This window comes from Polyodon spathula, chromosome 13 (assembly GCF_017654505.1).
Source record: "Polyodon spathula isolate WHYD16114869_AA chromosome 13, ASM1765450v1, whole genome shotgun sequence".
Lineage (NCBI taxonomy): Eukaryota > Metazoa > Chordata > Actinopteri > Acipenseriformes > Polyodontidae > Polyodon > Polyodon spathula.
In genome coordinates, this window is record NC_054546.1 from 32,617,715 (window position 1) to 32,638,059 (window position 20,345).

The window sequence follows — 20,345 nt, forward strand, 5'->3', positions numbered from 1 at the left end:
ACCACATTTTAAAATGTGAATTAGGACATTTTTGCATATTTAATCTTTATTTTTCTTCTACTTTTTTTTTTTTTTACCCCACTGCAGCTGATATCATAAATCCTGCTGTTTCATATTCCTTACCCATGCATGTATACAGTGTTTGAACATTTTGACGCAAAAGGTCAGTTTTAAAAATCTTTACCATTTGCATTGACTTCTACATATCTTAATTTTATTTTTATATTAACCAGCAATTTCTAGTACCTTTTAAAAACTGTAATTTCCATAAACAGTGGGGATAGAACAGATAGATTCTTTAGAAAAAATACCCAGCATTGAACTACGAGAACATCTTGTATTACTTGCGTTAATGCAGTTGTTTTATTTTTCCCCCATTTGGAAAATTGAAGGTCATTTTCACTGTATTGAAGGATTAAAAACTTTTCAAATGCAGTTTTTGCGTAAATTGCTCATATTACTTTCCTGACTGTCTGAATTGAAATATCTATTAGTCTCATCTGATTCTTCAGTCAAACGGTGGTCCCTAATAGTAATTTTCTGCCTTTTTAAATCAAATATGTAAACCAGTGTTACAGCTATATAAGAAATGTGCCAGGCCATCACTTCACCCACACCAATCTGCTAGTGATCACATGACAAGACTTTTTGCAATGCTGCTTAGCAACCCACTTCTTCCTTCCAAACACAATCTGCTATGACAAGGAAAAACTCTGAATATCAAATACCTGGTGACGATTGTTATCAGCAAGGCTAAAAAGGTTTTATTCTTTGTAATTCTTCTAAAACTTACCGAGCTATCCACCTCCCCATCTAGTCTAACTTTGTAGTAAATTAGAGTCAAGCTGACCCTCAAACTCATGAAACGTGTTGCTAGTGAACTGTGCAACCTAGATAACCTTCCTTATAGTCACAGCATTTCCAAATTTTGACCAAGAATTCAATATAATCTATGGCTTTGGGAACGTGACAGCTCAGCGGTAATACTGAGGAATTGTGTTTGAGAATAATATTTATATATTATGTGTTTTTTTCCAGTAATTAGCCTCTGTCCACATTTTCATTGCAATGTCAATACAAATGAATGTAAATTATACAGCTTTTTTTTTTTTTTTAAACAAAAACTGATATAATTCACAAATTTATGGTAAAGAAGCTACTCTGCAGCTATGGCCAAAAGTTTTGCACCAGCCTATAGAGTTACCTTTTTTTTTTTTTTTAATGAAACTGCCTTTGCAGAACAGTACAATACAATACAATGCATATAAAGCCTTAGAGTCCCAGCTGTTAATGTGCAGCATGTGTTATCAGGGTCTGTTTGGTTTGTGTATTGAATGTTCTGTCCTTGTGCTCTACAGTATCTGCAAGTGTGATTAGAACTGTTAAAGTTGGTGCACTCAGTGGCACTGCTTGGGGAATATGGGCCTTTGAGCTGTGTCTGTAAACTTTGGGTTTTCAAGCACAACATAACCTGGTATCCTTATTCCTGAGTCACAGTCTATCAGTAGCATGGGTTCAATGGGTTTAAATGCTCTTTTAAAACTCAATGCCCTGACTCGTATAAAACGCAAAACCCTACTTTCTGGAAGAAAGGTGAATCCATCTGCACTCATGAGGGGAGGGGAAGGGGGGGGGGGGGGGGTAAAAAAATATAAAATGTGCAGATTTCTGTTAAATAAGTATCAAAGCAGTAAAATTGACTATTTGATTCATGTTATTTAGCAAATGTTGTAGAGATCTATTGATTATATATCTATGAATTATGTCTCTGTTGATTATAAAATAAAACTGTGGCCTTTCATCAAATGAAAATGGTCTCGTGACTGAAAAGCTTACTGAATTACTAGTCTTAAAAGGCTTTAAGATCAAACAGATGTATGCATGTGTTTGAAACGGGTCCTTTCGGAATTCTTTGCTTCGTTTCAATAGAAGTTGTATTAGCCACATACCGTGTCATCTATTGAAACTAAACATTAAAACAAGGCAGGATGTAATATTAATACTACACTTATGCTATACAAATACATACAGTACAGTGAAGCTGGGTCAAAAGGAAGTTGTAAATGACAGCCAGCATGTCTGTACTGTCATTGAAAAAGCTGCCAATCCTGCTCTTCCTGATATGGAATTCTTGCTGATATAGTGACATCACCATGGAACTGAAAGGATAAAATGGGAGTGAAAATAATGAAAAGGTCCTAGCACATAGAGCTGTATCGTACCGTACAGTGAGTTACTGTAAGTAGTAATAACAACTGTGGTTATTGTAAGACACTGATAGAGTCTGTGCCAACTTGACTTAGTAATTTGACTGACCGTACTTTGTATTGAGTACTTGATGGATAATTAGGTTATGTTGTGATTTTGAGGGTATTATTGTTGATATGCCATTGTGAAGCAATCTAATCCTAGCCTGGCTCAGGCAACTGTTTACCTTCCATTTTTGCCCATGTAAGTCCTGTAGTAAGTGAATTAATTCAGTGCAGATATCCGGATTCAGCTTAGAGACCAACGATCAGGTATAATTGAACAGTAAAATAGAATGTTAATAGAAATGTATAGTCTTGCATGTTTTAGCCTGCTGGGTATTCTACTGTTTTCTTTCCAAAGTACTTTGACCCAATTAGGCATGCACCTGCTTCCACTTACAACAGCAGAAGTGTATTGTAATTACCTCTAGCTCCGCTTTAACTTAGTGCATAAAAATGTTTTGAAAGTTTTTGTTTTACTAATTTTATAGAGCGGATCTTCTCAACATGGGCTTATACAGTGACACGCTCTTGCATTCCATTCTGTACAGGTTCCAATCAATATTCTCAGTTTCATTGTGCTGTCCAGAACATTTTTCCGACCAGGCCCAATTAAACAATTTAGGGAATCGAAGTTCTGGAATGGAAAGACTGAGAGAGATCCAAGTGAGAACTTTTCTTTCCGTGTTCCAGAACCCTGCCGTCTTTTTCCACAAGCTTGCACTTGTTGGAAAGCCACCCGGTATGACACTGTGTTTAGGTAGCAGCTCCTGTTCCCTAGCACAAACCCCTGCCAGGCTACTGGTGCTGGCTGTGATGTGTTGTGGATATAGACAGGTCAGGCCAGGCCAATGACAGTCTGACGTGGAGTGACATAAAATGCAGCAAAACTGTCCAAGCATGTTTTGAGAATGATAGCTGGAGCAATTTGAGACCCTTTCCTGTCTTCTGATCTGCAAATGCACCCGATTGCAATGTTTTGAGGTGCAGGTCCTTATTCTGTGTGTTCAGTTCCAGGAGCAGGGATAGTCATGTTCAGCTTTAACAAGATTGCAGAACCTAATATGATGTCATTATTCTAGCGATGTCCCATAGCCATACTGCCACTGCCCACATGGAGAAATAAAGTAGAGCCAGACATATCCGATTTAATTTGTTCCAGGGGTCGACTGGATATGTGAGAATATTGTATCTTAGAGGGAGTAGTTATACTACATTGTAATTGCTTTACTAACATTGGGGCATTATAAACTAACACTATCTGGTACATCACTGTATCTAAAACACCAAAGTACAATACTGCACAGAAAATCTGTGAACATTATTACAAAACAAAGCACTCTAACTCAGTATTTGGCAATTTACAAACAGCACACCACAAACAGTTCTTACTGTGCTTTCACATTTCATGCCATGTTATCCAACAGTTTTTAGGGTTTTTGTTGCACCGTAAGAGCATGCTAATCCAAGACAGAAGTGGTATTTAAAAAAAAAAAAAAAATCTTGTTTCAGCATTTTAAAGATACAGTAATATATGAATCCCTTACTTCATTGATTTCTTTTATTGAACATGGTTAATATGGGCAGTTTGTTTTACGTGAAGTGACACAGTGTAAACTTAATCCATTCAATCCTGCTAAAAAACTGAATTTATTGTTTTAGACCCATAACAAAATGTGCATGGATCAGGATCCATCTTTACCCTTCATTTGGTCGCAACATTTGTAAATGACACAGGGCAAAGGTCCATCGGTTAATAGAGGGTAGCGTATCTTACATGATCGGCTGTACTGTACATATAAATGCCTCTGTCTGGCGCTGGAGGATTGCTCAAGTGCCAGGCTGCAATCCTTATGCATTTATACAATGATTTTGCTGAATTATGAAATATTCTGACCCAGTTTGTTAAGGTAATAGTGCATAATAAAATAGGTCTGTGGAAATACTATGCCCTTGTTGTTTCATTGTTCTATGCTGGGATTCATTCAGACTTTTCAGTGGCACTGTATTAATGGATTTTAAAGTAAGCATACAAATTCAGCAGTTTCTTTGGCGGTGGAGTGTTCGGGGGATAGTCACTTAAGTCTTGAAGTTTAATCGATCAGGACGTAAAGACAGAGAAATAACATGGGACAAAATGTGGCACAGTTTTTTTTTTTTATTGTCCTTACCTTAGTGTTGTATGCAGCATCCAATATAAGCATTGTTCATGTTTTTAGGCCAACACTTTAACTACTTGAGCAACAAAAATCTTTTTGGAAATTGTGATTCCAACCCGAACCTGTGCATTTAATGTTCTAGAAAAAGGTGAACAAGCATTTAAGGAGATAACTGCATGCCTGCTTGGTGAACATCTCACAAATGGGATTATTGCAAGGGGCTGCCATAGTTGTTGACCTGGGATAATTGACCTGTTTCCGTGAACATCTGTGCTCCTCAGCAAACAGGGTTTTATCTGCTTCTACTGTTTTTTGTGCTGCTGTCAGAGGTGCTTGACTTTCTTGGTTGCCTCGTTTCACACTGGCCGGCCCACTCTCTGCATCAGCTGACCAATGACAGTTCAGTTACTATGCTCTCTTGGCTTGCGTTCTGATTGGCTGCCTGGCCTCCCATGCTCAGTCTCTTACTTGGCAGGGCTGTGAGAATGAACCAGACACATCATCAGCAGATTTTCCTGGCACAGGCTTCCCAAAGTGCTGGTGTCCAAAGTCCAAGGACACTACAGTGTAACGTTCTATACTGGGGCTGTCACCATTGTGGAACCAGTTTTATAAATTGGACACTGGAACATGAATGGTGTGACCTTTCTTTACATCAAAAAATGTGTATTGGCAACGGTTTAGTTCTTTCAATAGATGGTAAAGTAGTGGAGCCTGACCTGAACAACACAGAGCATATTTAAACATTTCCTGGACAGTGTTAATGCTAGCTTCAGTGAATGCCCTGTAGTCATCAACGCAGTGCTGTAATTAAAACATATCTTTATTCTGGATTTAGTGCTCATGAAAGATGAGGAATGAGTGCACTGGCCTGTAGACTTCATGAGAGCTTCCCCTCACAGTTGTGTAATCTTGTCAGTGTACCTCAATCCTGACCTGATAGAGAGGGTCAGGTGTAACACATGGTCCAGAATTTCATGTTGGCTTTGTGGTTTTGAATAATGTCCAATGGGGTGTATGTTGAGACCACCAAACTCTTTTTACTCTACTTAAAGAAATGTACATTTATATATTTTTGGGTGTCTCTGTTTGGTTTTAGGCCTACTTCTTCCTATAGTATATAGACCTGAGTGCAAAGGAAGTATAGACATATGGATATGCAGTAGTGAATAGCAGAGCTTTATAATTTTTTGATGACATTTTTAGTAACAGTAAACCTGCCAAAAAGTTGTAACCAACAGAACTCTGATTGATCATTTATCCTCATATGATTTTATGTTGATTTTGCCTTTTTTAATATCGGACAAAGGAGTAGGCTGCAATTGTATGTCTGGTCCATGTGTTGTATTTGAATACATAGATTGTCGATGTGTAACTTTGTCTGGAATGATTTCAGTACAAGGTTGAACAGCAAGTCCCTTTATCCCATTACTGTAATTTCTATACCAAAGATATCCAGAAAACAGACCATAAATCTCAAAAATATGAGATTAGGAAAATTCCCCATGCACTGTGTTTTTGGGTATGCTGAAGAAATTAGGTGATTTAATCCTTAACTATGGGAATGATGGCCCTTAGGGAAAAATATATATCTACATATATTAAGAAATATAATGTAATGTATTGATTAATGTATTTCAATATGTTGAAGGTTACAAAATGTATTCTACAATACATGCCAAAATATTATTCATAATATTGCACATTATAGAAAGCATTGGTTTATATTTTTATATATATATATATATATATATATATATATATATATATATATATATATATATATATATATATATATATATATATATATAATTATTTATTACATTATCTATTTATTTATTTATTTTTTAATATGGTTGGTAGCCATACAAGTGCATAAAACAAGAACAAATAGGCATATAAGTTATATATAGAAGTTTAGAAGTGAGTAGTTTTTCGAGATTTACGATTATACTGTTAATGCAGTATAATTGTAAATCTCTAAAAACTACTCACTTCTAAATCTTTTGTAGTCATTTTTGTATTACTTTAGTATAAATACATGTTAATTTGGATTCATATGTTGTTTTTTTCTGACTTTATGTGAACGAAAAGACACACATTTGCCCGTTTTCCCATTGGAAATAGTGATATTTTGAAATATCACTGTCCTGGTCACAAAAGCAAAGTTTGTGGGGAATAATAGCCATTTTCTATACTTTTGAGGCATAAGCAATTAGGAAATAACACTTACTACCCAGGAACAAAAAGTGCGTTACATAGTGTAATCATCTTGACTGTGCTCCAAGGGTTAATCAAGGCCTATGACATTTTTTTATACCCATCCCCCGATCTGTGCCTTTCAACAACTTTGTCCCAGAGTTCTTTTGAAAGGGCCTTGGTGCTTATGATTGAATCTTTGCTTTAAAATGCACTACCCAGCAGAGGGAACCTACAGCAACTGCTGAATTTATCCTGAAATCATGTGAATCACTACAGTTTAACACAGGTGGAGGCCACTTAACTTAGTGTGTGATTTTGAAGGCGATTGGTTAAACCTGAGCTAATTTAGTATTGCTGTTACAAGGGGGGTGGACATTTATTCAACCAAGCTATTTCAGTTTTTATTTTTAATAAATGTTCTACAAATTTCAAGAATATTTTTTTCACTTAGAAGTTGGGGGGTAGGATGTGTAGATAAATGAAAAAAAACACAATTTTGATGCATTTTAATTCCAGGTTATAAGGAAACAAAAGGTGAAAACTTTGAAAGGGGGTGTAGACTTTCAATATATATATATACAGACGACTTGCGACACTTCGACTTGCGAAACCCAGCACTTACGACTGTTTTACAGTATTACCCTGCTTCGACTTTACCACATCGATACCGCATTCACGACATGGCGAGACGTGAGCCATGTGTCATGCTGGGTGTTCAAACTGCGTACCTGTGGTCGCCCTGACTTAGTCCAGCTTTTTTTTCTTTTAATGCATGTAACTTTTTTTTTTTTTTTTTTTTTTATTTATTTGCCGTTAACAATGTCTGATAAGAGCAACTGACTCAAAACAAAACCTAAGCTGTGAACTCTGTCACATGATGAGGGGCTTAACTTCAGCCGATCGTATTTCCTGGTAGGAGTACCACATATACACACACCGTATTTGGAAAGCCCCGAGTCTGTAGTTTTAAACAAGCCAGGTAGGTGTCTCAGTAATATGCGCATAATCACCAGGCTGAGTGTAAAGAGTTAAATAAATATTTGCATGAGTACAATATAACGGGTCATTTTTGTAAAACTATATTATCTGGCTGAAGAGTCAGGAACGTAACCCCAATTTATAACATTGTTCCTATGGGAAAATGTACTTCGACTTACGAAGCTTCGACTTACAAAGCGACTTTCAGGAACCAATTGCGTCGTAAGTGCGAGGACTGCCTGTATATATATTTTTTCCCCGTAAGGGGGGATCTGTATATCCATATCTATTTTCCACTGTAGCATTTTCAATATGTAGAGAATCACTTCCCAGTTATGATTACACCTGGTTAGGACATTTGTTAGCACAGGTTATGGAGAGAATCAGAATCTGGGGATGCATGTTTATAGTCATACAGTATATGTTGCCCCGAGTGGGGATGCATATTTCCAGTAAAAGTGATACAGTGGAGGTGTAATGACGTCAGTATGTGTACTAGAATCTGAGCCTGTATGGAGAAACCAACAGTATACATACTTACCGTTTGACATGGGGATTTACTTCATACTAATACCTCTCCATTCTTTTTTATAGCCGTAACGGGACATGTACGTTACTAACATGCTTGCTAGTTTTGAGTAGAGAATACAAAAATGTGTACTGCTTATATAAAATCGAGTTGGAATGGCATTCTCGCTTCTGACTGTATTTACGGAAACAAATCTAAACAGACTATTGAGAACATGCACAGAAAGTGCAGCCAACTGTGCAAAAAAGAGGAGTAATGAAAAACTATGGCATGTCTTCGTGGAAAGCATCTGTACAAGCAAACCAATAAACACATACACAAAGACATGCAAAAAGTAATGGGTGGTTACACCGTCCTTGCTGCCTTGACGCTCCATGCTGACTGTTTTGAATGGTTATTGGAATAAGAGGCAGTCGGGGGATCTAGAAAAGGCATGTTAAGCTTCAACAGTCAAAGGGCACTCCCTGGTGAAAATTGTGAAATGTTTTTGTGTCAGAAGCTTGAATGTGCCAGTTACAAATCATGTGGTTTCCCTTGTAGCTTGAACTCAGGACTGTAGGAGAGCAGTTAACAATTTCCTCTAGGAGGTAATTGGTAATAAGGAGCTGTCCTTCGGTAAACCCATACCAGGGCTTCAATCTGCAAAAGATTACCTGGAATCAGTCCCTAGTGTATTATGGTTGAAATCAGGTTGAATTTTACTCTGCTGTAAATTATTTCTAAAGGTCCAAAAAAGTGGACAGCCTGTCTAAAAAAAAAAAAAAAAAAAAAATCCCATAGCTGCATTTGCAATGGATTTTTTTTTTTTTTTTTTTAATTAGATGTACAGTCGCCACCGCTTAGAACAATGGAAGGTATAAACTCCTACACAATAGCCTGAAATTCAAAATGTCCCTCAATCACCAGTACAGTAATCAAAACAAACACACGTTGTGATGGTCGGGCGGTTCCTACAGAACAGTATCCTATTTTTGGAAAATAGGCACGCCAGCCCCATGCCCACATACACAAGAACAAAACAAACAAACAAAATAAAATATATCCCAGCTTATCGAAAGCAGGTGGTGATCAGAAACCCCAATAACTCGCTTTGTTAATAGCTAGTTGAACATAGATCATCACAGCACCTTGTCTCTTTTAATTTGAATTTACTTCAGATAACAATAATATCAAAACTGATATAATTCTTAAAATCACAAATGCAACCAAGCTAGCTCCACAGAGTTCCTAACTAAACAAAACAAAACATCAAGTTGCAGCATCGACCAAATGAAACAAAACCACTAACATTGTCACTTATCTGCAAAGGTTGTCTTGTTTGAGTTAAAGTACTCCTCTTTCTTTTTATTTGTTCAGACTCCAGACAAGTAACTTTTTCAGTTTGTTGTTAGCTTTTGGTTTGAATTCAGCATCTCCACTGTCTTATCTAACAGGTGACAGCCAACTATGCCACACCCTGCGTTTTTAAAACAAGGGTGCAAGGTAAGCAATAAACCCTCAAAGGCATAGGCTGCCCTTAGGTCTGCCACAGCATGTATGCGGTTAAAAATCTTTATTAAGACACGCATTACACTAATAAATGTTTTTATTAAAACCTATGAATCTAATAAAAAGTAAGTGCAAAAAAAAATGCAAGTGAAGAAATGCAGAGTAAATGTAGGCTACATTAGTGTATATAAACGGCTGCCCGAAATAACCCGGCATGGTGTAATACTGTATTATACTGTTGTTGTAATATATTATTACATCCTGTCAGCTAGGACAGAGTTGTGAGTAATGTGTGCAGTCTCTTGGATAACAGATTAACCAGTCTTGTGTGGGAAACCCTGATGGCACCAAAGTGGGTGCTATAAATCTTTTTTTTTTTTTTTTTTAATTTAGCTTTTTTTTTTCTTTTAAAGATAACATGCTTTTTTTTCCCCCCAAAGGTTTGGCACACAATTATTATAATTGAATTATATTAATTAAATTATATTTATAAGTGCGCAACATTTCAGACTGCAAATTAGCAACCCTAATACCAATATTAAATTATCAAGAGGAATGAGACAAGCAGCCAGAGGTTCACTCCCTTTGATGAACAGTTAATTCAGGTTTCACTGTAAAAAATCTGAAAACGGATCTCTTAAGAACACCATTAGTCATTGATAATCTGTACAGTATTTAAAATTCTCTGTTCGGTTAGTAGTGGCTAGTATTAGAAGGTTAGGCAGTTAATCCATAACTTCAAAGACTCAAAGGACAGCTATAAAGTGCTAAAGAGATAACGACTGAAGGGAATATGCCCTGGAAGATACAGACGATGATGCATTACAGTTTAAAGAAAAGTATTGGCCTGTTCTCTGTTCAGATTACATGCTTTTGTGCACGTTTAGAAATATTAGGACACAAAGGACCTGTGTTTTTGTTTCTGCCCCCCCCACCCCACTCCCCAATCAAATCTGTGTAAATATATGTGGTTGATAGTTCAGCGCACTCGCTGGGTCCCTTGTAAAGCGTTGTTAAGTTTCATTGTTGGTTTCTGATGTGGCTGCTTGTTGTTTGCACTCCAAGGAGTCGCCTGGCCTGACATGCACCGTCTGGCTGATAGAGTCCATCTGGAGGAGCTGACGAGAATTGGCATCCTGCGAGGCAGTGTGGACGACATGGTGAAGGTTCACTTGGGGGCAGTGTTCATGCCGCATGGCCTGGGACATCTTCTTGGAATTGACGTGCACGACGTTGGAGGATACCCAGAGGTCAGTGCCAGGACAGCTTTGCTAGTATTGGATTAACCCTTAGTAAAGCAGCAAAGCTTCAGGTGACAATTTGAACAGAGTTTTATTTGCTTTCCCATTGCTGTTGCTACTGGTGGAGTTCAATTGCTAAAGGAAGGTTTATTCCACACAAAAAAAACTGGATTTGGGACATACAGATTTGTAAGTGCAACGCTATAGATTTAAAATAAATAATATTGCCGCTCCCTGGTGCCAAATCAATTTCTATGCTGTAGGTCACATGGTCTAATTGCAGCTAGACTTCTGAAAAAATCTGCACCTATCCAAATAAAATAAGCAAACCAAAAGATCTTCAGTAGAACAAAAGGGGGACCAGTTATAGGGCCAATAAGAAATTAGTAGACGTGTTTTGTCTTTAATAAGAAAAGCCAATGCCAATAAGAGACATGTTTTGTCTTTAATAATGAATCTGCATTTGTGTTGTAAACTACAAGCCAACTTTTACAAATTGCTGTTTTGTTTGTTCTTATTTCAGTATTTCATATTACTGTACCTATACTGTACCTTAGAACTGAGAGTTAGAGAGTTTTTTATTTAGACTGAATCATGGGAACAATACTTTGGATGACAAAAGTTAGCCCATTTTTAAGATAAGCAGACATTTTTAATTCCCTTTTGTCTTTGGGTCATAATGTTTAGTTTGAAATATTGTTAATAAAGGAATGTGTTTGGAATGCGGTTCACAAATAAATGTCAAGTGATATGTTTTACAAGGACTCTACCATTTGTTGTACTTTTTGTTGGCCCAGATAGACTGTATTCAGCTAACTAAAAGATACCAGCTGTTAATGACGGTACTGTACAAAAAAAAGCAATGTCTGTGAAGAGGCTTCAATGCTTGCAACAAAACCCAAAAAAAAATCAAACAAACATGACTATGTTGAAACTATCACGATATATGTGCAACACAGGGAGTTCTGCAACCCTTTAACGCAGGGCTTCTCAAACTGTCCTGGGGACTCCCTGTGGCTGCTGGTTTTCATTCCAACCAAGCTCTCAATTACTTAACTAGACCCTTAATTGAATTGATAATTTGCTTAATTGGACCTTTTCACTTGTTTTCAGTTCTTAACAGTTGCAGTTCAAGAGACTTATAAAATGTTATAGCTAACTAGAAATATGCAACTGTTCAAGAGCTGAAAACAAGTAAAAAGATCTGTTTAAGCAAATTATCCGTTCAATTAAGGGTCTAGTTAAGTAATTGAGAGCTCAGTTGGAATGAAAATCAGCAGCCAGGACCGAGTTTGAGAAGCCCTGCTTTAAAACACAGGGAAGCTGTCTCAATGTGGAACTGTTAACCACACTCTGTGAGAGGCTCTGATGCACAGCTAATCACCCTATAGCATTAACTTCATAAAGTCAAATGAAACCTGCTGAATAATCTTATGTTAGCATATTGAAATACATATACTTAATGAAAAAATTATACATAATAAAAAACTGACAACAATTGAAAAATGCGACATTTCAAAATCCAACGTGACATACTGTACTACTATTATGGCTTCCGGTAGACTTTTTTGCAATTTTATACTATCTTTGATTACATGATGTTTAACTAAAGATCTAAATGATGTCTATATAGATTTTATTTTATTTTTTAATCCTAACATTCTAAACATTTGGCCATCGCTGTATTATCTTTTTTAAAATGTGTTTGATTTAGCATTTAATAGTTTAATTAATTTTTTACAGCCTGCGAAGACAGTGTTGTGAAAGACAACGCTGTTGTTAATGAAGACCCTTTCTATAACAAGTGAAATTGAAAGTGATTGTGTGACATTGCAGATTGATGTTTTAAGTTACAGGCTTTTAGCAGTTTTGGGGTTAAAATACATTTGTAATGGAGGCACACTGCATTTTGAATACAATTGTTTCCAGGCTTGGGCAGCACTCTTTGATTAGCTATTGTGGCCAAAGTGCTGCAAAACTAAATTTTTCAATTGGCACCATTCTATTTATATATTTCCGTATTTCACTCCTGGGTAACAGTCTTTGGACATGCGTAATTATTTCAGATGACCAATACCCAGTGCAGTCATTTTTCATGTAAATGTAGCCTTGTGCTAGCCAAAAATATTAGTCTCTGCATATCGTTTTACTCCAGGAAGCAATATAATGCTGTTTTGTGTTGTATTTTTGGAACAATGCCTAAGCGAGTCTTAAAAAACAGCTCTTTTATTTATTTATTTTTATTAAAGAAAAATGAAATAGAATACCCAAAAGCAATATTCTTGACTGTTATGTAGATTTGGGCAGTTGATGAGTTATAAATATGCTTCTGGGCTATGCGTTCGGAGTACTTTGCAGATATCTGTAGCTATCAAATTCAAATTAAATAACCAATTTAGTCTTCAATTAAAATGTCATACACAATTATTTATTTATTTATTTAAATTTCAAGTATTTTAAAGAATTGCATCAACTTCTTTAAAGTTGTATGTGCAAATATTGGTTAAAGGTAAGACTCATCTGTGGTTGTTGTAGGGTATTCCTGGAATTTTGCCTTTAATTAGGTGAGATGGTCAAGCAGTATATAGTTAACCCTAATACAGATACCCTAATAATACCCTAATACAGATTCAATGCTATAGAACAGTTGTGGAATGTCGTTTCTAGCGGGTTTTGTTTTGTTCCATGTTGGGCTAACTGGTGAAAATACCAAAGACAAGCTGTATTTTCAGCTATACCATTGCAGCACAAAGATGAGGGAGGATTAAGATGAGTAACTGCTATGTCAAAATGTGGCAGTTCAGTTTATCTAATAACCAGAGCTTTATTCACACAAACTTCAAATTGTTGGCAGTCAGCAAAGATAATCTAAATGAACCATGTGTGAGAGTCGTGCATTTCATGAAAGTGACAGCTCAGTCCTGTTGGAGTGTTAGCCTTGGCTCGGGGTGTAACATCTGCAAATATTGTATTTAGTATAACATACGGTATTTAATTGCAATGGCTAAAGTGTTTACTGTATTAGACAAAGAATATGGATTGTGATCTTATCTTTCAAATGTTTAGGGAGCTAGGGGACAAAGCAGACTAATTCAATAGTCCTTAATTCCTTTAATCTGTGGAGCCCTGGGTTAAAATCCGGGCCCAAGTTAAATGAGTTTGGTGGGATTCTCATCTGTGAAATATGAGAGGACTGTCTTGTTCTGTAGACTTTGAAGTTGTTTGTGATATTGAAAAAAGTTTGTCTTCCTTCCAGAAAGTAATGCATCACGGTATGTTTTTGGAAAGATAGATAGTGCTCTGGTCCTTGGAATGCAATGGCTTCCAAAGTACACCTCTGTGTGTTGCCTTATCTGAACCGCTTAATTGAAACTCAATGTTCTTGGCGTGTAAGGTAAGGGTACTCTGTCACCATTGACAGCAATGCACAAATGCGCTTTAAGAGTAAGACTACATGAATGAAAGGTTATTGAAGTCTCAAACTGTAGGCTCAATTATCAATGCCATTAGGGGATTTCTGTTTGAAAAGAATAGCAGTAATAAAAAGGATTAAACATGTTTTCCAGATGTGCTGCTCTACGAAATTGTTAGCCAAAACTTTTGAGGAGGTTTACTTTAAACAAATGTAGCTTGGCTTTGAGTTTGTACTTTACAAACATTAAAAAAATAAATAAATAATAATAATAATAAAGTTTAGCTTGGGAACACTTTGCGTGGCATGATTAAGAATTTAATAGATATGCAATTATGTGTTTTAATGAAGTTTGGTTACATGATAATAAACAATAGAACTGCAATGTGAAAATGCAGTCATCTGAAAATGCCTACACATGAGTTCAGCTTAGTTCATTCACTTTGTGCCCACAGGGCCAGCAAAGGTATATATCAATAGTCCAGCACTAATACAAAGAGAGACCTAAGTAGTTTACATAGCTGTCTTACATATGTTGCATCAGGAAACTACCAATCCTAACATCTGGAAAGTCAGTACAACATTGCAATGGCAGTCTAATAGTGGATACACGCATGCACGCCTATTGAATATCTATTGCATGATAATTAAATGGGTTATTGCATTTGATTTAAATAATTATTCATACCACGCAAAATAAAGTGCTTCCCTATTGATGTTAGTGATAAAAGAGAAGAGAAAATTGAAAGGATAATTTGCTTCCAATGGGCTTTAAACGCAATGCAAAAGTTAATTGTCATTGACTGGTACCTGATTGTTGTGAAATGAACACAATAATTAATAGACTTGTTTGGCTTTTACTTATTACCTGCTAACAAAGAAATGTGAAGGGAATTACTTGGACAATATGAGTATCTGCACACCCCTGCTTGGCACCTCCTCATGACCCATGTAACATAAACTGGGATTTATTTTATATTTTTTTAGTAAGCTTAGTAAATTTGATATCAGCCAAAAAAAAAAAAAAGAGATAATTATACAAACCCCACACTATATGCTATATCCCAGTATTCTGAATATGCTGATAATAAAAATATTGGCCTATAAAACAAAAATAGTTTACTTCAATTAAAAATAATAATGTAAATCAGTAATTGACTTTTCCAAGGAGACAGCATGTTTTCAGTAAATGCATGTGCTCTGTTTTTCTGTTTCAGGGAGTCGATAGGATCGACGCGCCGGGTCTGAAAAGCCTGCGGACCGCCCGTTTGCTGCAGGAGCGGATGGTGCTGACTATTGAGCCGGGCATTTACTTCATCGATCACCTCCTGGACCAGGCGCTGGCAGACCCAGCTCAGAGCTGCTTCATTAACAATGAGGCTCTGCAGCGCTTCAGAGGCTTTGGAGGAGTAAGTCATCAGAGCCTGAACCTCCCCTCGGTTCTGTCTGCAGACTCACACTCACAAGTGGGAGTCTACATGTCTGCTTATCTCTCCCCTTATTACCAGTAATAATTCATGTGATGTCTATTTTAGTGGAAAAAACATTTCTGTGATCACCCCCCACACGCCTCATACACACGTGAAAGCAATATTATAGTTACTTTAGAACTTGAGATGAGTTTAATTTACTCAAATTAGATATATGTGTAAATATAGGATTTTGTGAAGTTGCGTAGCTAGAATTCCTAAGTTCAGTAAGTGAACACAAGCCTCACCTTAAAGAATAAGTTGCAGCGTTCTGAAAAAGAGTTTTGCACGTCCCCAGGTGTTGCTACAACTGTTTAAATAACATACCTGTCATTTTCTTTTCATTGTTAACATCCTGACAACTTTTTACACTTATAACTTTAAAGTCTGTTTCAAAGCTCTTTTCAAAAGCCCGCTCTAGGGTACAGATAGTGTAAGGATTATTGTCCACACTGTCAAACAGGTAGCACAGCAATAATGATCCATGATGTGGTACAGAACAGAAAAGCCAAAGCACTTGTTGTTTTATTTTTTGAATCCCTCCTCTTGCAGTAAACAGATCTCAAACCCCAGTGCACTAGAGCTTTGAAACAGACTTGAAAGTTATAAGTGTAAAAAGTTGTTAACAATGAAAAGAGCAATGATAGGTAAGTTATTTAAACAGTTGTAGCAACGCATGGGAACATATAACGTAAGGTTGCGGATGCAACCCCGGTTCTCTGAAAGAGAAAATAGCCATCAACTAATGGGTATCGCTGTCAGGTGATAGGATTATGCTGAGCTTAATATAAAAGCTGCCTTTAGGCAGCTGCCTCCGTAGCTCTGACGTCAGCGCCCCCCACCCCTCGGGTAATGAATGACTATGCAGAGCGTAGGAAGCCCAGGCTCTTTTGCTTCAGGCCACAAGGGCTTCTGAAGCGACCTCGCTGCTTGATGGCTGTTTTCTCTTTCAGAGAACCGGGGTTGCATCCGCAACCTTACGTTCTCTTTCAATTAAAAAATAGCCATCAACTGTGTACCAAAGCAGTCGCAAGGGAGACCATGCGGCAGTAGGACAGGATCGAAAGACATATGTCCTAACACTGTTCTATGAATATACGGTCTTTAACAGTACGATATCGTACCAGGATACTCTTACCACATGGGTAATGCTGGAGAGCGTACTCAAAGAGTACAGCAGTCTAATCCAGACTAACACTAAGTGGTCTCTTCCACTGGTATAATAGAGTCCAAGACCGAAGCTCCAAAAAGTGGAGCAGAGGAATCCAACACATTCAGTCTGTAGAATCTCATGAAAGTATGTGGCGTTCCCCAGTTAGCCGCAGCACATATTTCAGACACTGGGACACCTCGAAAGAGGGCCCAGGACATCGCCATACCCCTGGTAGAATGCGCCTTCAATTGCCCCAGAGGAGAAAGGCCAACAGATTCATAAGCCAGAGCAATGGCGTCCACTATCCAATGGGACAGGCGCTGTTTAGACAATGCCTGACCCAGCGTCCTAGAACCATAACACACAAACAACTGTTCAGTTGTTGATCTGACACCCCTTGTACGGTCAATGTAGCACCTCAATGCCTGCACCGGGCAGAGCATGTGCAACCGTTGGTTCTCCAGAGAAGAGAAGGGAGGAGGATCAATTGCCATCAACTGCACAGATTGGTGGAGAAGAAGGGTGCACAGAAAGTGCATGCAGCTCACTCACCCGTTTTGCTGAAGCAATAGCCAGCAAAAACGCAGTCTTTAAGGACATGAGCTTCAGCTCCACAGTGTGGAGTGGCTCAAATGGGGCTTTTGTAAGGGCTTCCAGCACCACATCAAGGCGCCATGAGGGGAGGCTAGATGTCCTGGGAGGACTCAGCCTCCTCGCACCCTTAAGAAATTGGGACGCCAGGAAATGGTTTCCAGGTGATAACCTATCTATGCGCGTGTGACAAGCAAATATGGTTGCCAGGTACACCTTCAATGTGGAAGAGGACCTACCGTCATCTAATAGTTTCTGGAGAAACTGTAAGATAACTGCAATGGTATTGTAGAACAACAAATAGATTAAGCTCCTAGATCAATCCTGATCAGCAGCTGAGAGCAAAAGAGGGTGGGCTTCCTACGCTCTGCATAGTCATTCAGCATCCAAGGGGCGGGGCGCTGACGTCAGAGCTACGGAGGCCTAAAGGCAGCTTTTACATTAAGCTCAGCATAATCCTATCACCTGATGGCGATACCCATTAGTTGATGGCTATTTTTAAATTGAAAGAGAACGCTATTTTATTTCAGAACCCTGTTCCTTGCTCTAAGCATTCCAGCAGAATTAAGGTGTGTGTGTCGTACGCTCTTCACCTTGCATTTAAATGTGTCATTAAGAAGTGTTACCTCGCATCATTTAAACAGCATTCTCGCACAGTCACATCTTATTCTGCTTTTTTTTTTTTTTTTTTTTTTTTTAACATTGCCTTGATAATCCACAATTAGATTTTCTTTAGATAACCTATAGTATAAATGTGTATACATAGTCACATCATCAGTCCAAGAAAATACCAAACATGACTGAGTTATATTTATATATTGTGTCATGACCAAAGTAGTGCAGTGTTGTAACATGTGATGGTAATTGTAAAATATATGATACATGTTAGATAGACCGAAGCATAACAGGAGGGTTAAGGAACCGTCACTATTGAGATTATTAAAATTGAAGCCAATAAATATCTTATTAGTTTGATACGTGGTTATTGTTAAGTGTTTTCTTACGCTATTAACTTAATTAACTCTAGTATTATCCAAGTCCACTTATTTTAAATACAAAAATAAGTAATATGCTTACTGCTGCTCTTTCCTGTGTTACAGTTTATAAAAAGAACAGATTAACTGATCAAGAGAAAAAAATGAATACAATCTTACTCCATGCTCTATCTGTCTTGCAGTATCAGCAGGGCTATTAACGTTACCCTTTACACAGACTTATCGAAGTCGTAAGAACTATGATAAGCCAAAAACAAACAGCTTTTCTTAATACAAATACATGAATCATCAGGGGATACAATGACAAAGCATACCGCAGGGCAAATGCAACCTGATGAGGTAGTTAGATTTATTTTTAGTTCTAAAAGTATAGTAACAGTAGTGCGTGGGTGAAATCTAGACATTTTATCGCAGTTGTGTTTAGTTTAAAAATTAAAATTAATAAAGCATTCCTTCTCAATTACTTTCAATTATAGAATTCAATCTGGAAATGAAATGTATGCCAAAATGTGGTTGTAAGAATAAATCCAGAAAGAACAATTTGGTACAAGTTTTTAATTGATATTATGTAACTTCTAATATTTCTTCGTCCTTGCGTTCATTACCGTATTTAGGCCTGCCATGTCACTGCGTTTGTTATATTGTCCGATACTTCCTTACCTAGTATTTGCTGTCTTTCCTCCTTGAACAGGTGCGTATCGAGGATGACATCGCCGTGACAGCCAGTGGGATGGAGCTGCTCACCTGTGTGCCGCGCACACCAGACCAAATCGAGACCTTCATGGCCGAGGCGCACAGTTCCTGCAAGGCTTTCGACCATCAGGCCAGCCAGAAGCTCTAAAACCTGCAGCGCCTTAATCAGCTGATTTGTACTGCCTTGCATTGCACAACTGACTAGATTAATTCTGTATCATGCTGGTGTAGAAAATAGAATAGAAATCCAGATTATTGGATGCATAGCCTTCTTCAAGAACGGTGATTCAAATTGCTGCATATGGATTAATTGCAAAATATTGCACTAATGTACCATTTTACAAATTCAGCTGATCTAAATGTCTTTGAGTACAACTGATTTGTTTTAGCCAAATTAATTTTTATTGCAGTCGCTTAATAAGTTCAATGTTAACTGCAACCATGTAAAATGGTGTTTACAGATGTATTGAAGAATCTTTTTTTTAAATCATAAAATTCTTGCTGCATTTCACAGTATTGACTAATAAACTCTTTGAATAAGAAGTTGATGTTTGCTTGTGTCTATACCACCACATTTTTGTTGCATTATTAAACCAGGTTTTAAGATTCTGATGCTCACAACAATTTTCAGTTGTGAAATAAATAGATGAATCCCCCATTCAGGTCTCAAAAGTAAAAAGCTCCCCTTAAAAAGAAAAAAAAAAAAAGTATCTTGGAAGTCTGACCTATGCAAAAATAGTATTTATTAATAATTCTGTAATATCCCCTAATGTCTTAAATGTGGCATTATTAAATAAAATAATACATGGTGTATAAAATGTTCTATCACACCACACCATACAGGGTATTCTTGATTAAATAATATGAGAGAACATCATAAACTTTTTTTTTTTTTTTTTTTTTTTAATGCCTTAACTATCTTCCTGCTGGAGACGGGTGCTTCTCTGTCAAAAGGAATTGTGTGGTGGTAATCTTTCAGGAAGATTTACTCGGCACAATTGATTTTTTTTTTTTTTGTCCATTCCTGCAAGAAAAATTGCAGGCAATATTTTAAAAGGTTACCTTATGAAGTTAAAATGACAGATTGAGGTGTGACCCTTTCCTTCAGCAGTGCACCTTTGACAAGTGCCACCTAACTGGACATATTTCCCATGACATTTTAACTGACCTTGACAATTATCTTCAC

At 37.2% G+C, this 20,345-nt stretch overlaps 1 protein-coding gene across 1 annotated transcript in view; it reads left to right on the plus strand.

Annotated features, from left to right (window-relative positions):
* pepd (peptidase D) overlaps positions 1 to 19,702 on the plus strand; it is a 126,941-nt gene extending 107,239 nt beyond the window's left edge. The window contains exons 13-15 of the mRNA XM_041268555.1: positions 10,671 to 10,855; positions 15,476 to 15,667; positions 19,158 to 19,702. Coding sequence (XP_041124489.1) covers positions 10,671 to 10,855; positions 15,476 to 15,667; positions 19,158 to 19,307 — 527 coding nt within the window. The 3' untranslated portion in view covers positions 19,308 to 19,702. The remainder of the gene's footprint in view (positions 1 to 10,670; positions 10,856 to 15,475; positions 15,668 to 19,157) is intronic.
* The last annotated feature ends 643 nt before the right edge of the window (positions 19,703 to 20,345 follow it).